We start from the raw sequence: 21,145 nt of genomic DNA, 5'->3' as shown, positions 1-21,145 counted from the left end.
TTAACACAGCTCACCATGGCTGTGACTGATGGGAATCTTATTTTAGCACTGGTGTTTTATATAGAAGCTGCCTTATTTCATTTTCCTTATTTTCCAACTTTGCCTCAACTAGATCACCAAAACACCTACTATGATGAATCGTTCCATCACTGTTACATGATTTAAGTCTTTTCAGACTTTACAGGACACATAGTGAGTTAACTTGTAACTAAACCAGTACATTTTTGAATGAAAACACGACACTTTATGTTACACTTTTAGAACAAGTGCTTTACAAGTAAGTTGTTAAGTGCAATGCACGTAAATCCTACCTTGTCGTTCCTTTCACACAGGAATTTGAGTTTCTGGGATTTTTTGTGCATGAAAACACCCTCCAGGTTCCCTGTGTTGGCTGACCTCAGTTCTATGGCCTTATCACCCCAGCCCATCACTTGATTAGACTGAAGGTAAGCTGCAGAGAGACAGGAAGAGATGGAGGACAAACACAGTCACAGCCATCACAGTTAGTGGGACTATAAGACCTTAAGACTAAATGTCTTACTGAAAATCAATAACATTCTCACTTTACCCTTCATTGGAGCCATGTGTGAGAGAGTGTGGGCAGCTGTGGGTTGGTGCGTATGTGTGAGAGCAAGAGAAATAAATAGGGAGCGAGAAAGGGATTCAGGGAACATAAAATTAAGAAACATATCCATGTACTGGATGTAGAGGGATACATATCTATATTAAGTGACAGTATGGTGTCTATGTGGGTGAATCTATTCCCAAAAGACAAACACTGTCCTAGAATAATGACCCATCTACTGAACCCAACACACACACAGACACACTTTCAGAATCACTACCATCTCAGTTTTAGCCCACCCTGTCCTAAATCTGTCTTCATAGGGTTGAGTCCCGTGTAAATTCACCGTGCTCAGGGCAGCTACTGATCCAGAATCAGTAAGTCAGTGTAGTGATAGTTAATGATATTGCAACACTGACATCCATCTGAAGGATCAGAATATTAGTAACATTCGCCAGTTTTGCTTTGATGCCAGCAGTTGCTTTGTTGCAGTAAGGGACACATTTTTCAAATGATGCATATTTCATTTTGGAATGGGATATGATGAATGACAAATGAGTTATGGTAACCAATAGAAAAAGACTCTTACCCATTAAATTTATGTTTGCATACTTAAATTGCCATGCAAAGATGCATGTACATTGGTTTTTGCTTCACGTCTATAGCTTTTTTGTGCAAGCTGCAGATGTGTGTGTGTGTGCATGTGCTTGTATTTCATTAGGATGCAGCTGTACACAGGCTGTCGCTACATGTGACTGTGTGTTTATGAATGAAACTCACCGACTGATGCGGGCATCTCTCCCCACTGCAGGACTGTATCCTTGGTGATGCGGCCATAAGTGTCGATGTAAACGCCCTCATCTTCATAACACACCAGAACCTCCGTCCCTGCACTATTTGGCAAAATGATGATGGCATGTGGACGGATGGAACCCTGGATCTGTGGAACACAAACACAAAGACACACACACACAAAACATTTATTCTGAATGAATTTTATTCAAGTAAGGTGCATTCTAACAGTGCAATGTTTTTCCAAAGTTTGGGCACTTTACATAAAACTTCAAAGTGCATCTCCACAAAGACATGTTAGGAATTTAGCTGACACTAGAAAACATTACAACAGCAGAATAAGCTTCAGTTTCTACATCACCAACATTACAAACACAGAATAGTTGTCTGACAGGAAATCAGTTCAGCAACATCTAACTTACAAAAGAAATCTGCTTAGTAACAAATGGTCAGAGCTGATTACTGAATTTAGGCACAGTAACGTGTTACTTTACTGCAATACAAATGGAATGGTATTTACCCCCAATACTGCAAATGAACAAACAGGAAACCAAGCAACATTTGTCTGACAGGAACATAATTTAACATCAGTCCACAAGAATGAGCTATTTAACAGGAAAAACTTACTACATACAACAAGAAGTCAGTTGAGCAACAATTATCTAACATGGACTCTGTTCTACAACATCTCACAAACAAGAAATCAGTTCAGCAACAAGTGTTCAAGGAAACAATGGCTTGTGTGTGTGTGTGTGTGTGTGTGTGTGTGTGGTGAGTGTCTCATACTTTACCGAAGTGTGTGCCACCACAATCCTGAGCATTAAAACGGGCATCCACAGACGCAACGCAATTTTAATCCTCTGCCTTGGAATCAGCATTGTAACATCGTCCACAAGCAACACCAGGACAAAGATGTGTGTGTGGGTGTGTTTAGGTGGTTCTGAATGTGGGTGGATGATACATTGTGAGCATGAAGGTGAGTATGAAAGTGTGTACGTATGTGTGTGGGCAAGAGATTAGGAGAAAGGGTTTTTTAAATGTCTGGGAGAAAAAGGAAATGAAGATGAAAATGTGTGTGATGACTTTAACTAGAAGTGAATGTGTGTTGGAAGATGTGCAAGAATGGGTGTTCGGTGTGTGTGAGTGTCTGTGTGTGTGTGTGTGTTTGTGTGAATGAGTGTGTTTCGAGTGTGGGCGTAAAGCGAAGAAGAACGCCTGAGAGAGTGAGAGTGAGCCCAAGAGTACTCAGAGATAGTGAAGTGCAAGTGTGTTTGACTGTGTGAGTGGGTCTAAAAACACTCTGTAATGGTGTGTGTGAGTGTGTGTGTGAGCAATAGAAATGGAGAAGGAGTGTTGAATTGCTTGTGTGTGTGTCAGAGAGAAAGGAAAAGAAAGCGGGAGAAAGAGCGGCAGCAGAACTGTAAGGCACCGGTGTTGTAGGCAGCTGTGTGTGCAGATTCGCTTAATATACCAGAGGAACACGCGGAAAAGAAAAAAAAAATCTACAGGAGCGAGAACAGGTCAGGACACACACACACACACACACACACGCGGTTAACATCATTTGCGAGAGAAGGAGGACAGGAGGGATGTATTTTTAGAGCTTTCTCTCTTCGTATCCCCGACTCTCTCTCTCTCTCTCTCTCTCTCTCTCTCTTTTTCTCTCTCTCTCACTGTCTCAACTCCCCCTCACTTGTGGAAACTAGCACACAGTAAGGGTAGCTGGGGGGAGTGTGTGTGTGTGTATGAAGGACATGAAGCAAGAAAGCTCTGATTAGTCCTCTTACAGAGCTAAAAGTCAGAGGAAGAAAGATGGAGAGACGGGGGAAGAGAGAAACAGGTTGTTCACCTCAAGATTAAGTTGCTGTAGGTAAATTCAACAAACTGCTGATGCTGGTAGGACTCATCTCTATCTATTCAGTAGTGCACTGCAGTACAGCAGTCTGAAAGCTGGGGGTCTTGATATTTGGCAGCCTTGATGTCAGGGGCTTATAGATTTTAGGTTAATCTAAAACAAGTTCCAAACTATTGAAATCCTGTTTGGTCTCTGCAGTAACCATTTTTCTGTATCCTTATATTCCACTTACTGTCACCATGCTGATGTTCTGGAATATTTCAAGTGACTCTTTGACAAAGTGCCTCTATAATGGATACTCAACCACCCACTCAGAGCTGCGGGACACACACACACACACACACACACACACACACACACACACACACACACACACACACACACACACACACAAATCAGCTCTCTTTTTTAAATCAGAAAAAACACTAACTTGGAGACGCTTCTTCAGTTTTCTTTTATGTTGCTGCAAATTTGTGTTGCCACAGGTTTCTTAAACTATGGGGCCCAAGACAAAAGCATGATACTGGTTTGTCTCTGCTCAGTGACCCAATGGCAAGAAAAGTCTAAGCTCAGCGTGGCTAGCACAATGTAAGACTGCATTTCTCAGGTGAGTCTGAGTCTGAAAAAAGGTTAAGAAGCCCTGGGAGAAAATACAAGTTATGACAATTACTGTATAATGCGTAGTCAGACTGCTGAGGCTGAGTATAAAACCATAGAAACCAGAGGATGTGATATGTCTGTCACTATGTGAATAGAGGTATGAGTCAACAGGATAGGAAATTAACATCAGCCACCTGTCAAATGTTGTTAAATTTGTCTTCTCTACTTGCCACTTTGTCAGATGACAGTAAATTCTATGCCCATGATCAGTTTGCTGGGAAAATGTGGCTCTAAAGTTTTGACATTCATTGGCCACTGTTCCCAGTTTCCAAAAGCAAATAACATATACAGAACATGAGCTATATTAACTAGGGTAATGTGTCTTCATTTCCTATTTCAGGAATCTTCCAGTATTTACAATAGGTGAAAAAGTAGAATGAATTTAACCTGTCTGCTCAAGAGTCCAGAGTCCATTTTGAATGCTTATTATCCTAATAAGCATTCAAAATATCCATGTGTCCCTGGAACATTGGTGTATTGTTAACAAAACAAACAGCCTGATAGTTTTAGAAATACTGATTATTTACATGGGAAAAAGTAAGGCAAAATATTTTGATTTCAAGGCTTTCCTGATCCCCAAACCCCATCTGCTGATAAAATGTTCCTAAAAGCATATTTAACCCGATGTGTCAGTATTTGAATATGAATATGACTCACCGGAGGCTACGGTGAGCTTTACTTGCCCACATACAACAGAGGAGAAAAAGAAGGACCTTTCTCTAATTGCAACAGCCGTAGGCGACTTGTTCAAATTTGAAGCCCCGAGTTCATGCGCACAAATCATCTTAAGTAAAATCATCTTTAAAAACGATTCCTCATGAATTGCAACTGGCTTATGAGTTAAACAGGGTGAGGCTCGGTGTGTTTCATAAGAACTTGCACAAACTTCTGTTAGTCAATTAAATCTGGGAAAAAATGGCCTCAAATCAGTGGATCAAAACATAGGCCTCAACACAGTCATGGCAACATATTGTTATCATCATTACACACATATATATCTTTTTTAACATGTATTTTCCCAAATCCAATTCAGCCCTAGCCAAAGAAACAAATAATTGTTAAACTACATTAAAACTACATTCAAAATATGACTGAAACCAGTCTAAAAACAGCAGTAAAATGACGATGATGATTCACGATTAAAATGAAAATGACCAGGGCCTCGCTAGATCAACGTCAGCAATTTAAATGTAAGTCTCAACACCACATGAGGAATAAAATAGATGTGTCTGAATAGGAATATGAACATGAGTCACCACATGCTGCTGTCAGTTCTACCTGCCTACGTACTGAAGAGGGGGACAGAGAGGGAGGGAGAGAGAGAGAGAGAGAGAGAGAGAGAGAGAGAGAGAGAGAGAGAGAGAGAGAGAGAGAGAGAGAGAGAGAGAGAGAGAGAGAGAGAACAAGGATAGTTTAGGAAATGTGGAAAAGAAATAGAAGAGAAAAACGAGAAAATGAGTGCAAATGAACAAAGTTGCAATGGATGAGAGTGGGAGGAGAGAGAGAAGAGGGAAATAAAAGAGCAAGAGAGAAGTGCAGAGTGGTTGACAGCTAGACTGACTGAGTGGGAGGAGATGAGAGAGAGAGAGGGAGAGAGTGAGGAGGATGGGAAGAGGAACAGAGGAGAAAAGAGAGGAGAGCAGTGACTGACATCTGTAAACTCTAAGTGGGAGGAAGAGGAGGAGGAGAAGAAGAACATACTGGTGGGGTGGTGACATAGATAGAGATCCATGGTTGAATGGAAAGATAATGGATAGGTAGGCAAACAGACAGGTATCATGGAGAGCTGTAGATAACACAGCTAGCACGACAGCAGTGAGAATCAATATCATGTATGGCACTTGCCTTGATGGAGATACAAATACTGCATTAACAGATACAGATAGATAGATAGATAGACAGACAGACAGATAGATAGATAGATAGATAGATAGATAGATAGATAGATAGATAGATAGATCGACAGATAAGTTCTTACGTGTGTGGGCAGGTAAAGGTCATATGGCGTTCCAGAGTCAACATCAATGGCGTGGAAACCAGACAGTGACCCGTAGATGACCTTTAACCTTTGACCTTCCTCCACTGTCAGGTCAACAGACAGGGGCTTTTGAGGCAGAGAGCTGAATGACTGAATGCACACACACACACACACACACACACATACACACACACACACACACACACACACACACACACACACACACACACACACACACACACACACAAAAACAAAATACATTAGAACTGGAACTCTTGAAGTAAGGTTTCACTTAACAAAAATGATATCCATCAGTGGAACAGAAATAGATCCACAACTGTACTCTAATTCGACAGTATAGTACAGATTAATTTTGATCCATTTACAAGGTCGGCATTTGCACAAAAGGAACTTATAATACCGGTGCTCCTGCCAGTTTGCCTGTTGAACCACTCTCAGCTCTGTTGTGAAGGTTTCTCCCTCATTCTGAAGTTTTACAAAAGTGGATGTGTCCCTGACACGTTTCAGATGTTTGCTCTGCTTGTGCTGAAGCCGGTGCACAGAATTAATCGACTGACACATACATTATACAGATCTGATAACCAAGGAGCTGGAAACACGGTAAGGAGGCATGTCTACTATTTTAAAAATCAAACAAAACAAACACAATAATTGCAATGGTAATTGATAACAAGATTTGTTACGTGTCCTTGGCCAAATCAATTTTTAGTTTGGGTTTGATTGCTTCTTGTGGGCATACAGCAGACTGATGGCTATGTCAAGGTGGGCTAAGAGGACTACAAATATAAAACTAGGTATAAAAACAGCTCTATAGCAACATACAGCCTGGGGCTGCTCTATAAACAGTAAATGGACAATGAGACTAATTTTGGGAACACAAAGAAATCTTGCAACCAAATGCCCTTCATCCTACAGCCATGGCATCACTTCCACACAAGGTAGTCAGTGTATTTTTAGGGCTTTTGAGAGAGGGTTGAACTACGCAGTTCAGAGAAGAAACTAGCTCAGGCCACGAAGGACGCAAAGAAATGGGACACAGCTCTGATGAGAGTCTGTGTGTGACTCTGAGCCAGGATGTATCGTGCCTGTGTGTGTGTGTAAGTACGTAAGCACGTGTGGCTGTGAATGTTATGTGTGTGTGTGAATGTGACCCTAATAGATTTTCTGTCCATGTCTATCAATGTTTTGTCCTAGTTAGGGTGAGGACAGAGAAAATGAGGAACAGAATGAGCAGACAGATGGTGGTGGTTTGACTGTGTCAAAGATCAGAGGTGAGACAAGAATTGAAGGGCTACTAGCCTATCAGGGGGTTTGGTAGCCAACTCCATCAGACCCAGTTCAAAGTCTCACCAAAAACAGGTCACTAGGAATTTGAGATTTTACGGTCATTTAGAAATGTGAGACCATGACCTTGCTCTAATTGGCCTGACCATATACCTGAGAATTAATCACTCATCAGTGATAAAAAAAAAATTGTTTCTTATTAAATATGAAGGTCAGTGACATGTGGTGAGGTTCTAGAGCTCAAGAATATAACTCCATATGCTTGACATATATGCATATGCTTTTTCCACCACCCATCAGCCAAGGCCAAGAGCTTCCAAACATTTTATTGCCTCCCCTTTTCCTTCTAACGGATTCTGTCTCTCCCTTTCTCAATCGGAGAAAAACTTAAGTCAGTAGCATACAAATAAATATATGTTACTACACAACAATAAATGATACTAACCTTGAAGGCCATGAATTTATGGTAAGGTTTTGGGGCCCAGGCATACACCTCAACAGCATTCTTCAAAGCGATCACCAAGAACTTGATCTTCTCATAACGCACTGAAAACAACACATGCACATACACATACATCAAATAAGGTCAACAAATTAACTTTTTTTTTCCCCCAGAGCATTGTCTAATGTTCCATTACAACCATGTCTGAGACGGACCTTTGACATGATGATACATGAGCCCCTCTGGTCAACAAATAAACCAATTTTATGCTTCCTTTTGTTGTATCCTAAGAAGTGCATAATTAACAACTATAGCGTATAAAGCTGTCCTGAACCCTGACAGAAACAGTACTTACTCAGTAATTGCTACCATAAATCTGACCTACTGACTATAAATGTGGTGTTTATTGTCATGTGCTTAGCAGCATGTACTTACCGACTTTATAGTGCACACAGCCCTCCAGGTCACCTACTGAGGTCCAGCCCTGTCTCTTCTCCACCTCTGGGTCATTATGAAGGATTTTGTTCCTTAACCAGGACAGGTAGTACAGCCGCAGCTTGTTCTTTTTGCCTGCAGACACAGACAGAGAGACAGACAGCGGGAGGGGGACAAAAGATGTTGAAAGTAGATGAAACTGCAATGATTTCAGTAGAGACAATTGGATAAAAGTAGAAAGGGACTTGCAGTTAGGAACTGAGAACGGATCTAGGGTTCTAGAGAGGGGTTTGTGTAGATCAGAGGAAATAAAGAAATATCTTTTTTCATCTGTATTCATTTAAGAAATATTTGGTCACTATTAGCGAATCTCTGCTTCATATTCATACATTTTGGGGGTAGAGTGCCTTGCTCAAGGTCACCTTGACAGGAGGGAAGGGAGAGCATTCCTTATTCAGTTCCCCTTCCCAGATTTTCATATCCAGCCTGTGGGGGTTTGGCTAAACTCTGATGACAAAGCTGCTTCTCTAAACACTGGCTTAGGGAAGGCCAATAAAGTGGGTCAAACCACATAGCAACTCTCTCTGCACATAGCAACTATTCTTGGGAGAATCTGAAAATCTAAACATGTACATTCTGTTAGCACAAGGGCTGTCACCTACCTGATATAGTGATCAGCACATTGAGTCCTTCCAGCACGTCCATCTGCTGAAATCTCCGCCTGCTGATGAGGGAGTAGACTTTCCCTTGCCCACTTCGATCCAGCAGCCACAGACCGCTTTCTGTCCCCACCAACAGATTCACACCTACACACCCAAACACAGACAAACTTAAACAACAGATTTTTATAAACTGGGCCTACGGTGGGTGTGATGGTATCAGTATCTTTCAATGTCCAGGAATACTGAGAAGATATAGTTCTGTTTATGCAGGAAATGAATGCAATGATTTTAATCTCAAGATGTGTCAATAACTTATCTGTGTTCCAAGCATACCCATACTGAAAAGAACACATATGCAAATCATACCATACTGTGCTAGTATGGATGAAGGACACAAAGTGCTGATGAGTGGGTAGCATTTAGCCACAACTGTCTTGTTTTCTACACTAAACAAGAGCCACACACATAACACACACACTCACTTTCACTTGCTTTGATATTAAGATCTGTGTTAGAGGAATAATCACATACAACATCATTTCAGCTTTAAAAGACTAAAAAAAACACAACTGGCAACACCAAACTACAGTGTACCTTGTTGCTGAATTTCTTATGACAAATACAGGCACAATCATACACACACAACTGTTTAACCAGGCAGCTAGTCAAGCTGAAATGTTTAACTAAAGAACAAACTATAACAACTACAAACCCCACAGGCCAGCACAGAGGACTTCAGTGTTGAATTTCTTCTTGTACTTTCGGATCTCTGGAGTATCGCTCTGTGGTCGGATGTTAGTTGGGTTCACATTGACCACAGAACCCTTCCTGTGGTTCTCCCTCCTGATTGGCTCAGCCTTCATGCCTGCTGTATTAGGACGGGAAAAAACAGGAAGATGGACATGACTTTATGGCCTCACATTGCACTTGGTAACTCAGTATATATCCTGTGACAGAACTGGGGCCTTAATTCCCATTCCGTCTGCTCAAAAAACTTATTCACTCATTTGGTGAATTTATAAAGGATCTTATTCGCTCTGAATGAGGAGGTCTGTGCTGACAAACACAAGTGAAAAACCTGGGGTTAGTGTAGAGTCAGACCCAAAATTTAAACCTCAGTGTAATATAATATAGTTTAATCTGTTATACGTTTATTGTGGTTATACATGGTGCTTCAACTAAAAGCATGAAGAAATATCTGACAGAGGAATTAATAATTCAGTGTGTCTTCACTTGTATGATGTGAGGAAAATGTCTTTTGATTTTCCTGCCAAGGAATCTGTTTAAGCATACACTTTCATACTGTGTGTGTGTGTGTGTGTGTGTGTGTGTGTGTGTGTGTGTGTGTGTGTTTGTGTGTGTGTGTGTGTGTGTTTGTGCGTGTGTGTGTGTGTGTGTGTGTGTATGTGTGCAAATGCACTCACTTGGGCTTTGTGGTGGTGAGATCTGCAGCAGTCTTGGATCAATGAAGGGTGTGAAGGAGGAGGATGAAGAGGTGATCTTGCCAGTGGGGCTGCTGATGGTCTGATGAACAGAAACACCAAATTTACATAAATGTCAAAATTTCTCTGTGGTTTACTGTTCTACCTGCAGAAATGTGAAACTGAACTTGAAAATTTGTTTCATGTTTACTCCTAGTGTAGTTATTTTTTGACAATGACAAATTGTTTACAGTTTTGGTTGCAAACGCATCATTTTGGATATGAAATAAGGTTTAAGGTGGAATTTTAGCCATATTCGACAGTGAAGGAATTCCATTCAGGATGCAGTCAAAAATTCTTCCAGGTCAATCTGGGCTATAAAGTATGTATATTCACAACTGTTGTAATATTTGCTGCCATGTTTGAGAACCCGATTTAAAACGAAAATAATCTGGCCTTAAAGGAAAAGCTTGTTCTATTTGTCCTCACAGTACAGTTCTATAACAATATGAATGAGTGCGCAGGTAGGCTGGACACCTGCTTGAGTTAAGTCCCACTCAATGAAGCAGATTGCAGTATACCACTAAAGACTGTGTTACCATCTCCCTCTGGTGGAAAAATAAAACTACTACAACTACTCAAACACAAACAATACAGGCATTCGTAATCTGGGCTAGTATTGAGTCCTATAATACATTTTTTGCATTGTGTTAATTAAGTAAAATATTTCTGAACAAAAGCTGTTGCAACAGAGTAAACTGAATCATAGTGGATCACATCTCTGCAATCAAAATCTGCATCAAACCAAATCAAAATGAGACATTGGCTGCTTACAACACTTCCTCAATGACAAGGACTTTGGGAGGAACAAGGGTCTATAAATCACTAATGAAATCAGTGCTGTGTCTAAATATTACTCCTGACCAGTTACACTCACGTGTTCCTGGTGCTGGGGCGAGCGGGGGGCTGTGGGCAACTGAGAGTAGCTGAGTTCATGTGTTTGGTGGTGCTGGCCTGGTGTGTTATGGGTGGGGCTGGACGAAGACGTCTTCTGCAGGAGGTCTGGTAGCAGGTAAGTACCATCTGAACCCAGTCGAGAAAGCTGTAGGATACACACACACACACACACACACACACACACACACACAAAATAACGAAAGGACATGGTCATTTCCTCAACACTCACTCAACTGCTTGAAGTTGGAGTCTGTATTCAGTCTTATGTTCTGTTATTTCCCATGGAGTGATGCCTCTCTCAGTTTCTGATGATCTCAGACTTGATCAGTGGTTCTCAAAAGGGGGTGCACATACCCTTAGGGGTACGCTGGAGTACTAAAGGCATTGTGTGAGATTTTTTTTTTTTAATGTTAATTTTTTTTTTTTAAAAAATGTATCCATGACTCCTAAAATAATTAGCCTATACAATAATAAGTTCAATAACAAAATGTAAATGTAAGTTTGATGAACCACATTTTATATTCAGTATTCCTCCCAAGGTTTTCCCACAGTGTCAAGGTTGTGTGTTTCTGGTTTAGATGTGTTCACTATCACTGCTAAATTTGTTCACTATAAGAGGGAAACCAGACAAAAATCAAAGAAATTAATTTGTGTTTGAAACTTAGCAGCAATGCAGAAGAAAACAAGGAGAAAGAAATGAAAAAGAAGCAAAAACAGAGCCAACAAACTAACCTCAGCATCAGGTTGTTGTTTCAGACACTGATGGAGCTGGTTTGTACGTATTTATATAGGCTTTTTTTTTTTTTTTTTTTTTGCACTGGTCAGGGGGTGAAAAAAATATTTCAAAGGGGGCCCATTTTTGAAAAAAGTTACATCAGTAACGACGTCAGTAATCTCCCTCTAACAGCATGGATGTAGCACCCTCAAGTGGCTGACCATGGAAACCCAGCAGTGCTGAGGAGAGGTTGGCAGTGGTGCATGGCACAGCAGAAGTGCAGGTTACCTCATTGAGATTATGGTGTGGCTGCAGTATGATGCCATCAGGTATCCCTCTGAAGTACTTCCCTTTTCCGTTGGACAGGCCAGACCTGGAAACACAAAACACAGGTTTAGACCAGATTTGGGCTAGAAGTGATGCCCTAACTATTTGGAGACTAGATCAGCACTAACAAGACAGTGTAGTTTCAACAAATGTTTGGTCACAATGAGATCAAGCAATGGGACCAGAATAAACTTCTCTGAGATCCTAGCATTTTGTTGTCCCATGGTCTACATATTACTACAGAGATCTTTTGTCATTTTGTATTGTTACTACATAGCATATTAGGATTAGACAAATTAAGATTAAGATTAGACAGTTTTTTTCATATCAGATATTGACGATTAATTTACAGTATCTCTCATCTTTTTACTGTGCATTTGCAATATTATATTTGTTCATTTTGTTTATTCAAACATTTTGTTAAAAGGAGATTTAATCTAATGAAAGCTTTCTTGTTTATTGCATCAGACGTTTCGGATCTATAAATACTGAGCCCATATCAAAAGAATCCTACAATATATATATTTAAATGGTTTGACAAAGTTTGTAAAACATTGTGTTTGAACAGAAATCTACTCACAGGAGACTGTTACCCCTTCTTAGCCCAACAGCTCCATTAGTATCCATTCTAAACCAGCAGATAGTATTTTGAGAGCCGACCAAGCCCAACATTGTGACATTCCCAGAAACCCAAAACTCTGCCATGGGACATTGGGGAGTATGATATTTTGAAATCTGAATCTGTAAAAATCTTTCAACTTGCCCTTACCATTCAGCTGAAACATTTCTACACAAGATCCTTCTGAGTGCATGCAGTGATACAGCTGGGTGCTGAGTAGGAAAAGCACTCCAAAGTAACCTCTCATTCTAAGAACTGGTTTCGCAAGTGCCATGAAACTTCCTCGGCTTGCAACAGGTCATGTTTCATAAATAGGTAGTTTGGAAACATTGGAAGGAGTATTGCTCAATAAATTTGTGCAGAGTGAGCCACGACTGAATGATATAAATCTTATTGTGATATTCATGTAACTCTGAAAGGAAAGCGTAATGGAATATATGGTTACTTCTCGGGTAGTCATAGAGTCAGTCTTTATAAAATCATGATTAATGAACTTCAGTTGTAAACACCGTCTTTTGTGCCAAATGAGGAAGTGCCTGTCTGAATTGTGAAAGATGCATCATGGAGGCAATGATAAACACTGAGACTGCAATGACCATCATGATGACAGCAGTGATGATGGTGATGACCTCACCTGTTCCTCTCTTCGTCATCACTGCTGCCGACCTCATCACTGGAGGAAGAGTACTCTGTGGCCTTGTTAAGACGGCCCAGGGCAGACTTCACACCCTGCATGGTGAGTGGGAGGAAGTACAAGAGTGTAAGTGACAGAGGTAAGAAAGAGAATAAAGATAAGGAGATGAGTATGAGAGAGGAACCAACCAGAAGTGAACAGAAACTTTTTTGCCCACATTCTTATCTAGTCAAAAATGATAACACAAACAAAAAAGCCAAGAGCCACAGTAACATCTAAATCTAAAGGCACAAATATACGAGAAAGTCTCTGTGGCAATTTTACATTGAATACAGAACGGCAACTGTGATGGCAGGTGTGACCAAATGTTGTGTGATGATGCTGTTGTTCCTTAGAATTCACTTGTTAAACAACATCCAATTTGGCCAGGTTGATTTTTTCTCACTGAAAACAACAAGGCTATCTTTTTCAGAGCTCAACTTCACAAATAAGATCTTTAATCAAACCCTTTGAAAAGGCCAAGGGTGACACACATATCATAGATGTGCAGGTGTGTATGTGTGTAATGTGTGGTGGGGAGAGTAAAAGTTATTAGGCTGTTACTTGTGTGGGTGCACCAGTTAAGCCGTCTTGTATCTTCCTGTGGTGCTGAAGACGGTGCTGCAGTAGAGGACTCTCCAGCTTAAAGTAACCTACACACACACACACACACACACACACACACATACAAATTACCAAGTGCAAGTACTGGCAGGCCAAGGTTCAACTGACGGACCCAGGTTCAATCTGCTGTGTCAACAAGCATCCTCCCTGCTTCAGTGTCCTTGAGCAAGACCCTGAACCCTCAAAAGGTGCAGAGCCGCTACTCTGCACATTGAGTTTACACCTGCCATATGAAATGTGCTATATAAATAAATTTGACTTGACTTGACTGACACCTGACCTCTGACCTCCCTAAAAAGAGAAGGCACTCTTGATCTTGACAAGACATGCTTGATCTTGAAGTATCAAGTATCAGACAATTATTTTCAAACTCTGTAGTGGAAGGAAAGGCAATGCCAGCTGCCATTTTTATGGCCTGTTTCCTGTTGAAGGATTAAACTTTTGTTATTGTTGGGTCTCACACTGCGGCAATCAGTCAGTCTGGGGTTACAGTATCTTTCATAACACTGAGGTTTCAAGACTCATGGCATAAAACATAGCATAAATGATTATTAGTAATTGTGTGTCAGTGGGTCAGATGTGCAGAGAAATCTGCTAGATCTCTTTGTGGCAGAAAACAGGAGGGGGGCGCTGTTCTTCCAGCACAAGTGAGCTAAAACTTCCAGAGTTCATGGTAATGGAAGCACTCAAAAGCTGATGGGAAAATCACTTCCAACAGGTTTATCCTCTTGAGTAAAGTGAAAGAGAAAACCTTTGAACAAAGAGGCAAAGACCCTCATAGAAACAGGAAGTAAAAGGGTTTATGGGGAATGTGGAGAGTGGACAGTAGCACTGGTGTTGAGTTTTATTAGGGTTTTTTTTTTTTTTTTTTTTTTTTCTTAAGCTAATGTCTACTCTTCCAAGAGTCCTGAATATTAAAACACAATACACATTAACACAGGTGACCATTCAAACAACTATGCTGTGAGACTGAAGCTGCCAACTGTCTTGACCATTATTTGCTTGTTATAACTTGTTATAGTTACACCAAGCTGTCATGATTCATTTGATGACATGTTGATGTTTAAAAATGCTATATGTAGCACTTTTGACAAAAGAAAGCAAATCATGGAGGCACACAGATTTAAAGAGTGGAGATTTTTTTTTTTTTTTTTTTGAGAGAGAGAAAGGCTGTATGAATCACTATGAGCATCTCTGATCTGTGACTCCAAACAAAGACAGTCAAGGCCAGCAGCCAAACTGAGTGGGAGGCATCAAGAGCTGCTTCCTCCCAGCTCTACAGAGGGCAACTTTGAAATACTAAACATATTCTCCCCTCTCTCCTTCTTCTTTCTATCTCTCCCAGTCTCTCTCTGAGCTACAAGAGCAGCTTCCTCACTGCCACACACAGAGGACACAAAGAGCAGAGCTTTGAAAGAGATGAGAGTTGTTTTTTCACTCTCCCTAGACACATGGGTGGGAGAGGGCAAGCTTTGAACGGATTACCCTGTGTACAGATGCTCTCCTTTATGAGTGTGTAAGTCTGTGTGTGTATGTATGTGTCTGTATGTGTGTGGGTTGCAAAGTGGTCGGCTCAGTAAGGGGGCAAGCATGTGGGTATGTGTATACGTATGAGAAAGCTTAGCAGAGCATGGTTAAGGTGTTTGTTATGGGTGTGGGGTACATGGATGTGTGTGAGCTGGGTTATACACACACACACACACACACACACACACACACATCTCTACAGATATCGGTTGCAAGTGAACAGGACTGAGCTTAGAGGCCAAACTTTAGCAGATAACAAGAGTGTTTATATCTGTCACAGCCTGAAGGCAGCATGAATAACATTTACGTTATTACTTTTGCATCTTTACTCTTTTATCTTGGAAAACAAGGCTGAGTATGAAAGGATTGCTATCAGTGATGCATATCAGGAGTTTTTTAAATTAAACTGCAAGACCCAGAAAATGTAGCTAGTCTCTCATGGGTGTCATGTGGGAACAGAAACAGAGTAAATGTAGTCTGTCTCTGGAAGCCTGGCTCATTAAAACACACTGGCACTCCTGTCATGTGGGAAGCCACCACTGCAGCAACTGCAACATTACCCATATCAGCTCCATGACCACAGTTGAATAAATTGTTTTTTGTGCCTTATCCTCTCTACTTCTAGCAGCAGGTAACAGAGAGAGTCTAAGTTGGCTGAGGTTCTCATGTGAAGGATGAGAGTTAAGGTGGTACAGACCTGAGTGGTTGCTGCTGGTGGAGGAGCTTCCATAAGATACCAACCTTCCACCTTTATCTGCTGCAAACACTGGACTGCCACTAGATGGAGAGAGAGGCACACGGACAGACAGACGAGTATGATGAAAAGAGTGTAGAAAAAAGGGGCAAGGAAAATTGTGATGAAAAAAGATGCACTTGTTGTACATGTTCTATTCTTATCTATATCCTCTGCTGCTGCAGTGACCCCATTTCCTCATCAATAGTGTCATCTAATTGACAGTAATCATCTAATCTGATCTGATCTAACCATGAACGACTGTCCTCTAATGGTGTGCATGATGAGAGCACAGCTGTAGAGTTATGCAAGGCACAGGGTTCACCTGATCTGAATGGATAAAACTGAAGCCATAGAACTTCACGACTCACAGCTGAAGTCCAATCAAACTGTTTAACAGTCCCTTCACATGGCCACAGGCCAAAGATTAAAAATAAGGAACGCACATTCATATCTACTTAGAGTAATGCTATTTGGGATTTGCTTGTTGCTAATTTTCAGAAAGATAGATGCTTTGAAACTCTCCACTTTAAGCTGCCAGCCCAGCTGATGCGTTCTAGCCAAAATTGCTTGTAGGTATTCCCAAACTGAATAAAACCTCACTTAGAAACAGAGCACTGTTTTGCTCACTCTGTCTTGTCGTAATTAAGATATCTGAGCCCGTGGAGGTATAGTGTCACTGCCAGGCCAGCTCAGAGAAAAAAATTCAATGTGCGAGTGTGTGTATGGTGTTTGTGTTTGTGTGTGGTGTTTCATTGTAATATCAAGGCTCAACAATGTCACAGTTGAAACTACTGTTTCCTGGAGCCTATTCAAGCCACTGGCCTCAGTCCAGCATAAGGCTGAATGGAACTGTCAAATGTAGCACAATCATTTATAAAAGAGATCACACAGTTGTATGTGAGGTGTCCTGTTATAGTGTGTGCGATATAAATATACCGGGCAGCTTGCAAATAAATGGTAGAGGTTTTCTTTGTGTAAAAAAAGAATGAAATCTGAGTATTTTTCAAGATCATGATATGCTAAATCAACCCTTCACAAAAGGTCCTCCACAGAAATTAATGAATGAATGAGTGCAGTGATATTTTACCTGGAAGCGGTCCTCTTGTGTCCCATCACCATCTCTCTACAGTACATCTTAGAGGTAGTACGTTCTGGGACCTGGAAGATACCATGCACACAGGACAGAGGGAGACATCAGAGCCAGTGAGGGTGGACACATGCATAAAGTTGGTGGTCTCCTGGTATGACATCTTAGTGACATGATTTGAGAGGGCTTTTTACAAGAGTCTCGTATCTAGCTTTGCAGTTTTAAGGTAATTATATCACAGTTTCTGTTGTTCTGAAACCACTAAGAACAACATTTTGCAGTGGCTGAATGAATGTAGAGCAGAGAGCAGTAAAACCTTTAGTAACCCAGGGGGGAAACATTTATTACTGAGAATCTAATGAGACCATTTGGCTTTTGCTGTTTCATAACATTTCTCAGCATCTCAATAATTCTGCAATCTGTAACCTTTTTAAAGCTATCACAGTGAGAAAAGTGGGTCAGGGAGTGACAAAAGATGTTTTTAAAAACTCTTTAGAGGATATTTCTCAATCTTTTTCAGTGTTCCTGCTGCCCATTCAAACCATATATGCATGATATGACAATGCGAATATTTTGAAATCAGTAGTGAATCAAACAGTGCTATTATGTTGCAATGGACTGATATGGACACTGTATTTCTCTACATTTGATGTTTCTCAAACTCTCTGCCCCACCAAGCAGCTGGTGGCCTTTTGACCTTTCCTCTCCTGGGTCACATGGCCTAGTTACAGACAGGAAGCCATGCCTGGCAGAGCAGGAAGTGAGCTGTGGTAATACCATCATCTCTCTGACAAGTACCCCACATCCTGCATCTGGTTCTCCTGAGCACACACACACACACACACACACACACACACAAAGGGCTTACAGCAAGCTTAGTGTGTACTGTTTCCTGACTCTCTATTGTGGCTGACACGTTATTCTGTGCGAGTCAAACTCAAAACATAAGCTTGCAAGCCACACAGCGAAAATCTCAAAAATTTAATCTGAGATTTCTGAGCATAGCAAACAACCTTTATCTGCTAAGAAGGGATATCATTCATCATATTGCTCTGAACTCGTAGCTTTGCTACAGCAGATCAGACTGTTAGAAACTGCAACGGAAAGGTGAAACAAGGTCAGATTATGACAGAAAAATAATGTGTAGTATCATGTTTAGTAATATTTTTAATAATGTTCTTTTCTTCCCAAGTCCTTGCTATGCAGTGATCTGCAATATTTGAATTGGCTGGTAAGAAAATGTGACACTACCAACTAACAAACCGGTTTAAATAAAACTCTGAAAGGTGTGTCCCACTGTTGAAAGCGCATTAGGCAGATTGTCATCAAGTACCTCAGCAGTATTTTTTCTGTGCACATAATACTTTTTCATACATTGTTACAGAGGCCAACACAGTGGAACAAGGTCATTGTAAAACAGTGTGACCAAAGTTTCAAAAGCACTCTAGTAGATCATGCAAAATGATTTAAAGCAGCTCCAGTGACCAAGGCAGAGAGTTATTAGCCGTTATATCGACTCCATATGGCCTCCTGTTAGTTCAACAACATTACACAGCTAACACACAGCTGCATTGCACTCTCTGCCTTCCTCCGTAGTCGTTATTAGTGGTTATATCAACTCCATATGGTGTTCTGTTAATAAATACACCTAACAGCATATTCTGTCAGTAAAAACCCTAGCAGGGGAGCAGTGATATTAGGGGATATTACACAAGAGAATGATGCCTTTTTTTGGGTAAACAAGGTGTGATCATCACATCAGAGAATGTGTTTTCAGTTTCAAGTGCTCCATGACAAGCCTGGAGGCAATACTTACCACACACAGACACATACACACAGACACAGACACACACACACACACATACACACACAACTTCCTTGTTCCCCCAAATATATCTATATACACATGCACACAGACAGAATGCCAACCTCGTGCTGTACACACCACTTCCTCTGTTTGGTATAGCAACAGCACACCAATATCTTCTTTAGAGTTCATCTCAGTATTAGTACCTCACACACACACTAACACATGCAGATGCAATAACAACAACATTGTGACTCAGAGAGCTAATAATGATTGTCTAATGCAATGTCATTCACACAGACCTCGCAGACAAACTATTTATCTGCTGAATCCATGCACACACCCATACACAACACGCTCAGTAAAAAGGATAAGGGTGTTATGACACAGGATATGCATTTCTTCAGCTGAAACATGAGGTGCACTTGTGAACACTTGTGAGCGTAAGAAGTGTGACATCACTCCTGTTGATATGTCCTTGTAATCCATTTAAAGCTAGCAATCATTTTGTGGGTGTCTTGAAGAGCTTTTCTATACTAAGGGTGTAGTTAAAAGTAACATCTGATCACTGGGAAAGTGTATGTCACTGCTTATGTATGCTGCAGGTCAAAACACATGGAATGGATACTTTCTCAGCGTGTTTTTTGTGTGTAAGCAGCATTGTGTTTGTCCCATAAACTTTTTTTTTTACACATGAACAACAGGTTATCAACATGTCAGTATGGTGACAAAGTGCAAACATGATTACAAACAAATGTGTTGTTTACACACAAACAAATTCACAACACATCAGTTTCACATTTTTAGCCTGATTGCACTTCCACTGCACAATGCACCTAAAGTACAGACAAGTTCAACTTGAAACATCCAAATGCGAGGTGCTGAAAAATTGAAAAAAGGGTGCAGCAGTGATGACAGCCTAAAAAAGCTGCTGGTTAGCCACTGAACTAACCAGCTAACTAACAAACTACTAACCCATCTGGCAGGTGAGAAGGACGACTGTTACTAACCTTAGGTGGTTTCTCGGCAAAGTCCCAGAAGACATCATCAGTGGCAGGAGTCCGGGGGCTGAGCGGGGATAAAGGGGAGGTGACCATATCTGACATAGAGCTGCTGTGAGGGGCATCCCGACTGGAACGCAGATTGGCATTCTGTGGGGTGGCAGGGGATCATAAGCTCATTCTTGCTCATCAGCGACTTCTTGAAGCGCGTTCTACTGTAGCACTTAAGAACCTCGCTTTTAGCCACATCACTCAAGTCACTACATAGCAAAGATCCTCTTATATGGTATTACAAAGAAGTGAAACATGGGAGGCCATATTTATTGAGATTATATGTGAAGAACATCCTCATACATTAGTCATAGTCAGGAGAAAGCACTGAATAAGATGCAGAGGAGAACAGAATACAATATAATCGAAGGTGTGTACACAATATTGTGTGTATACCTGGCTGAAGTGAGCTCTTTGCATGGCTGGGGTGCAGGGACTGGAGCTGCTCCCAGAGCCCAGCCTAGAGTGCATCTGGGAGGGCAGACCTGCAGCCGACAGCAGCCGAGCTAGATTTGACTCGTGAAAGTCCATCTACAAAGTAAAATGCGTAGGAGACAGACTGAGAATTTTAGTGTGTGATGGGGTGTGTGTGTGTGTGTGTGTGTGTGTGTGTGTGTGTGTGTGTGTGTGTGTGTATCACTGGATCCATACAAAGACATACAGGCACAAAACACAAAAATGAACACACATGCAGCCAAAGAGTATGGACCAGAAAAGATGGTGAAGGAAAGGGAAGAGACATTTTTATATTTCTTTGAAAAAAAATGAGAGGTAATAAATTCAATACTGAAATTTTTAAATGTTTGATAGTTTCATGAAATGTGTTCTGCAAGCTGAAATTCATTGATTCAAGGTCACCTCCAAGCGTGAATATGCACAGACAGGAATACTTATAAGAAAAAGAAG

General features: G+C 40.9%; 1 protein-coding gene across 1 annotated transcript in view; it reads right to left on the bottom strand.

Annotated features, from left to right (window-relative positions):
• The window catches only part of LOC115366165 (misshapen-like kinase 1), a 74,120-nt gene that overhangs the window by 3,496 nt on the left and 49,479 nt on the right, over positions 1-21,145 (bottom strand). The window contains exons 17-32 of the mRNA XM_030061473.1: positions 20,636-20,770; positions 20,198-20,338; positions 17,381-17,451; positions 16,255-16,334; positions 13,971-14,059; positions 13,368-13,462; positions 12,076-12,160; positions 11,053-11,217; positions 10,119-10,218; positions 9,407-9,562; positions 8,695-8,838; positions 8,033-8,167; positions 7,601-7,701; positions 5,851-6,000; positions 1,346-1,505; positions 312-451 (exon numbers count right to left, since the gene is read on the bottom strand). Coding sequence (XP_029917333.1) covers positions 312-451; positions 1,346-1,505; positions 5,851-6,000; positions 7,601-7,701; positions 8,033-8,167; positions 8,695-8,838; positions 9,407-9,562; positions 10,119-10,218; positions 11,053-11,217; positions 12,076-12,160; positions 13,368-13,462; positions 13,971-14,059; positions 16,255-16,334; positions 17,381-17,451; positions 20,198-20,338; positions 20,636-20,770 — 1,947 coding nt within the window. The remainder of the gene's footprint in view (positions 1-311; positions 452-1,345; positions 1,506-5,850; positions 6,001-7,600; positions 7,702-8,032; positions 8,168-8,694; positions 8,839-9,406; positions 9,563-10,118; positions 10,219-11,052; positions 11,218-12,075; positions 12,161-13,367; positions 13,463-13,970; positions 14,060-16,254; positions 16,335-17,380; positions 17,452-20,197; positions 20,339-20,635; positions 20,771-21,145) is intronic.

The sequence above is a fragment of the Myripristis murdjan genome, chromosome 10 (genome assembly GCF_902150065.1).
Source record: "Myripristis murdjan chromosome 10, fMyrMur1.1, whole genome shotgun sequence".
Lineage (NCBI taxonomy): Eukaryota > Metazoa > Chordata > Actinopteri > Holocentriformes > Holocentridae > Myripristis > Myripristis murdjan.
The sequence above is the reverse complement of the archived record's forward strand: the minus strand, read 5'-3'. Positions and strand labels throughout refer to the sequence as shown.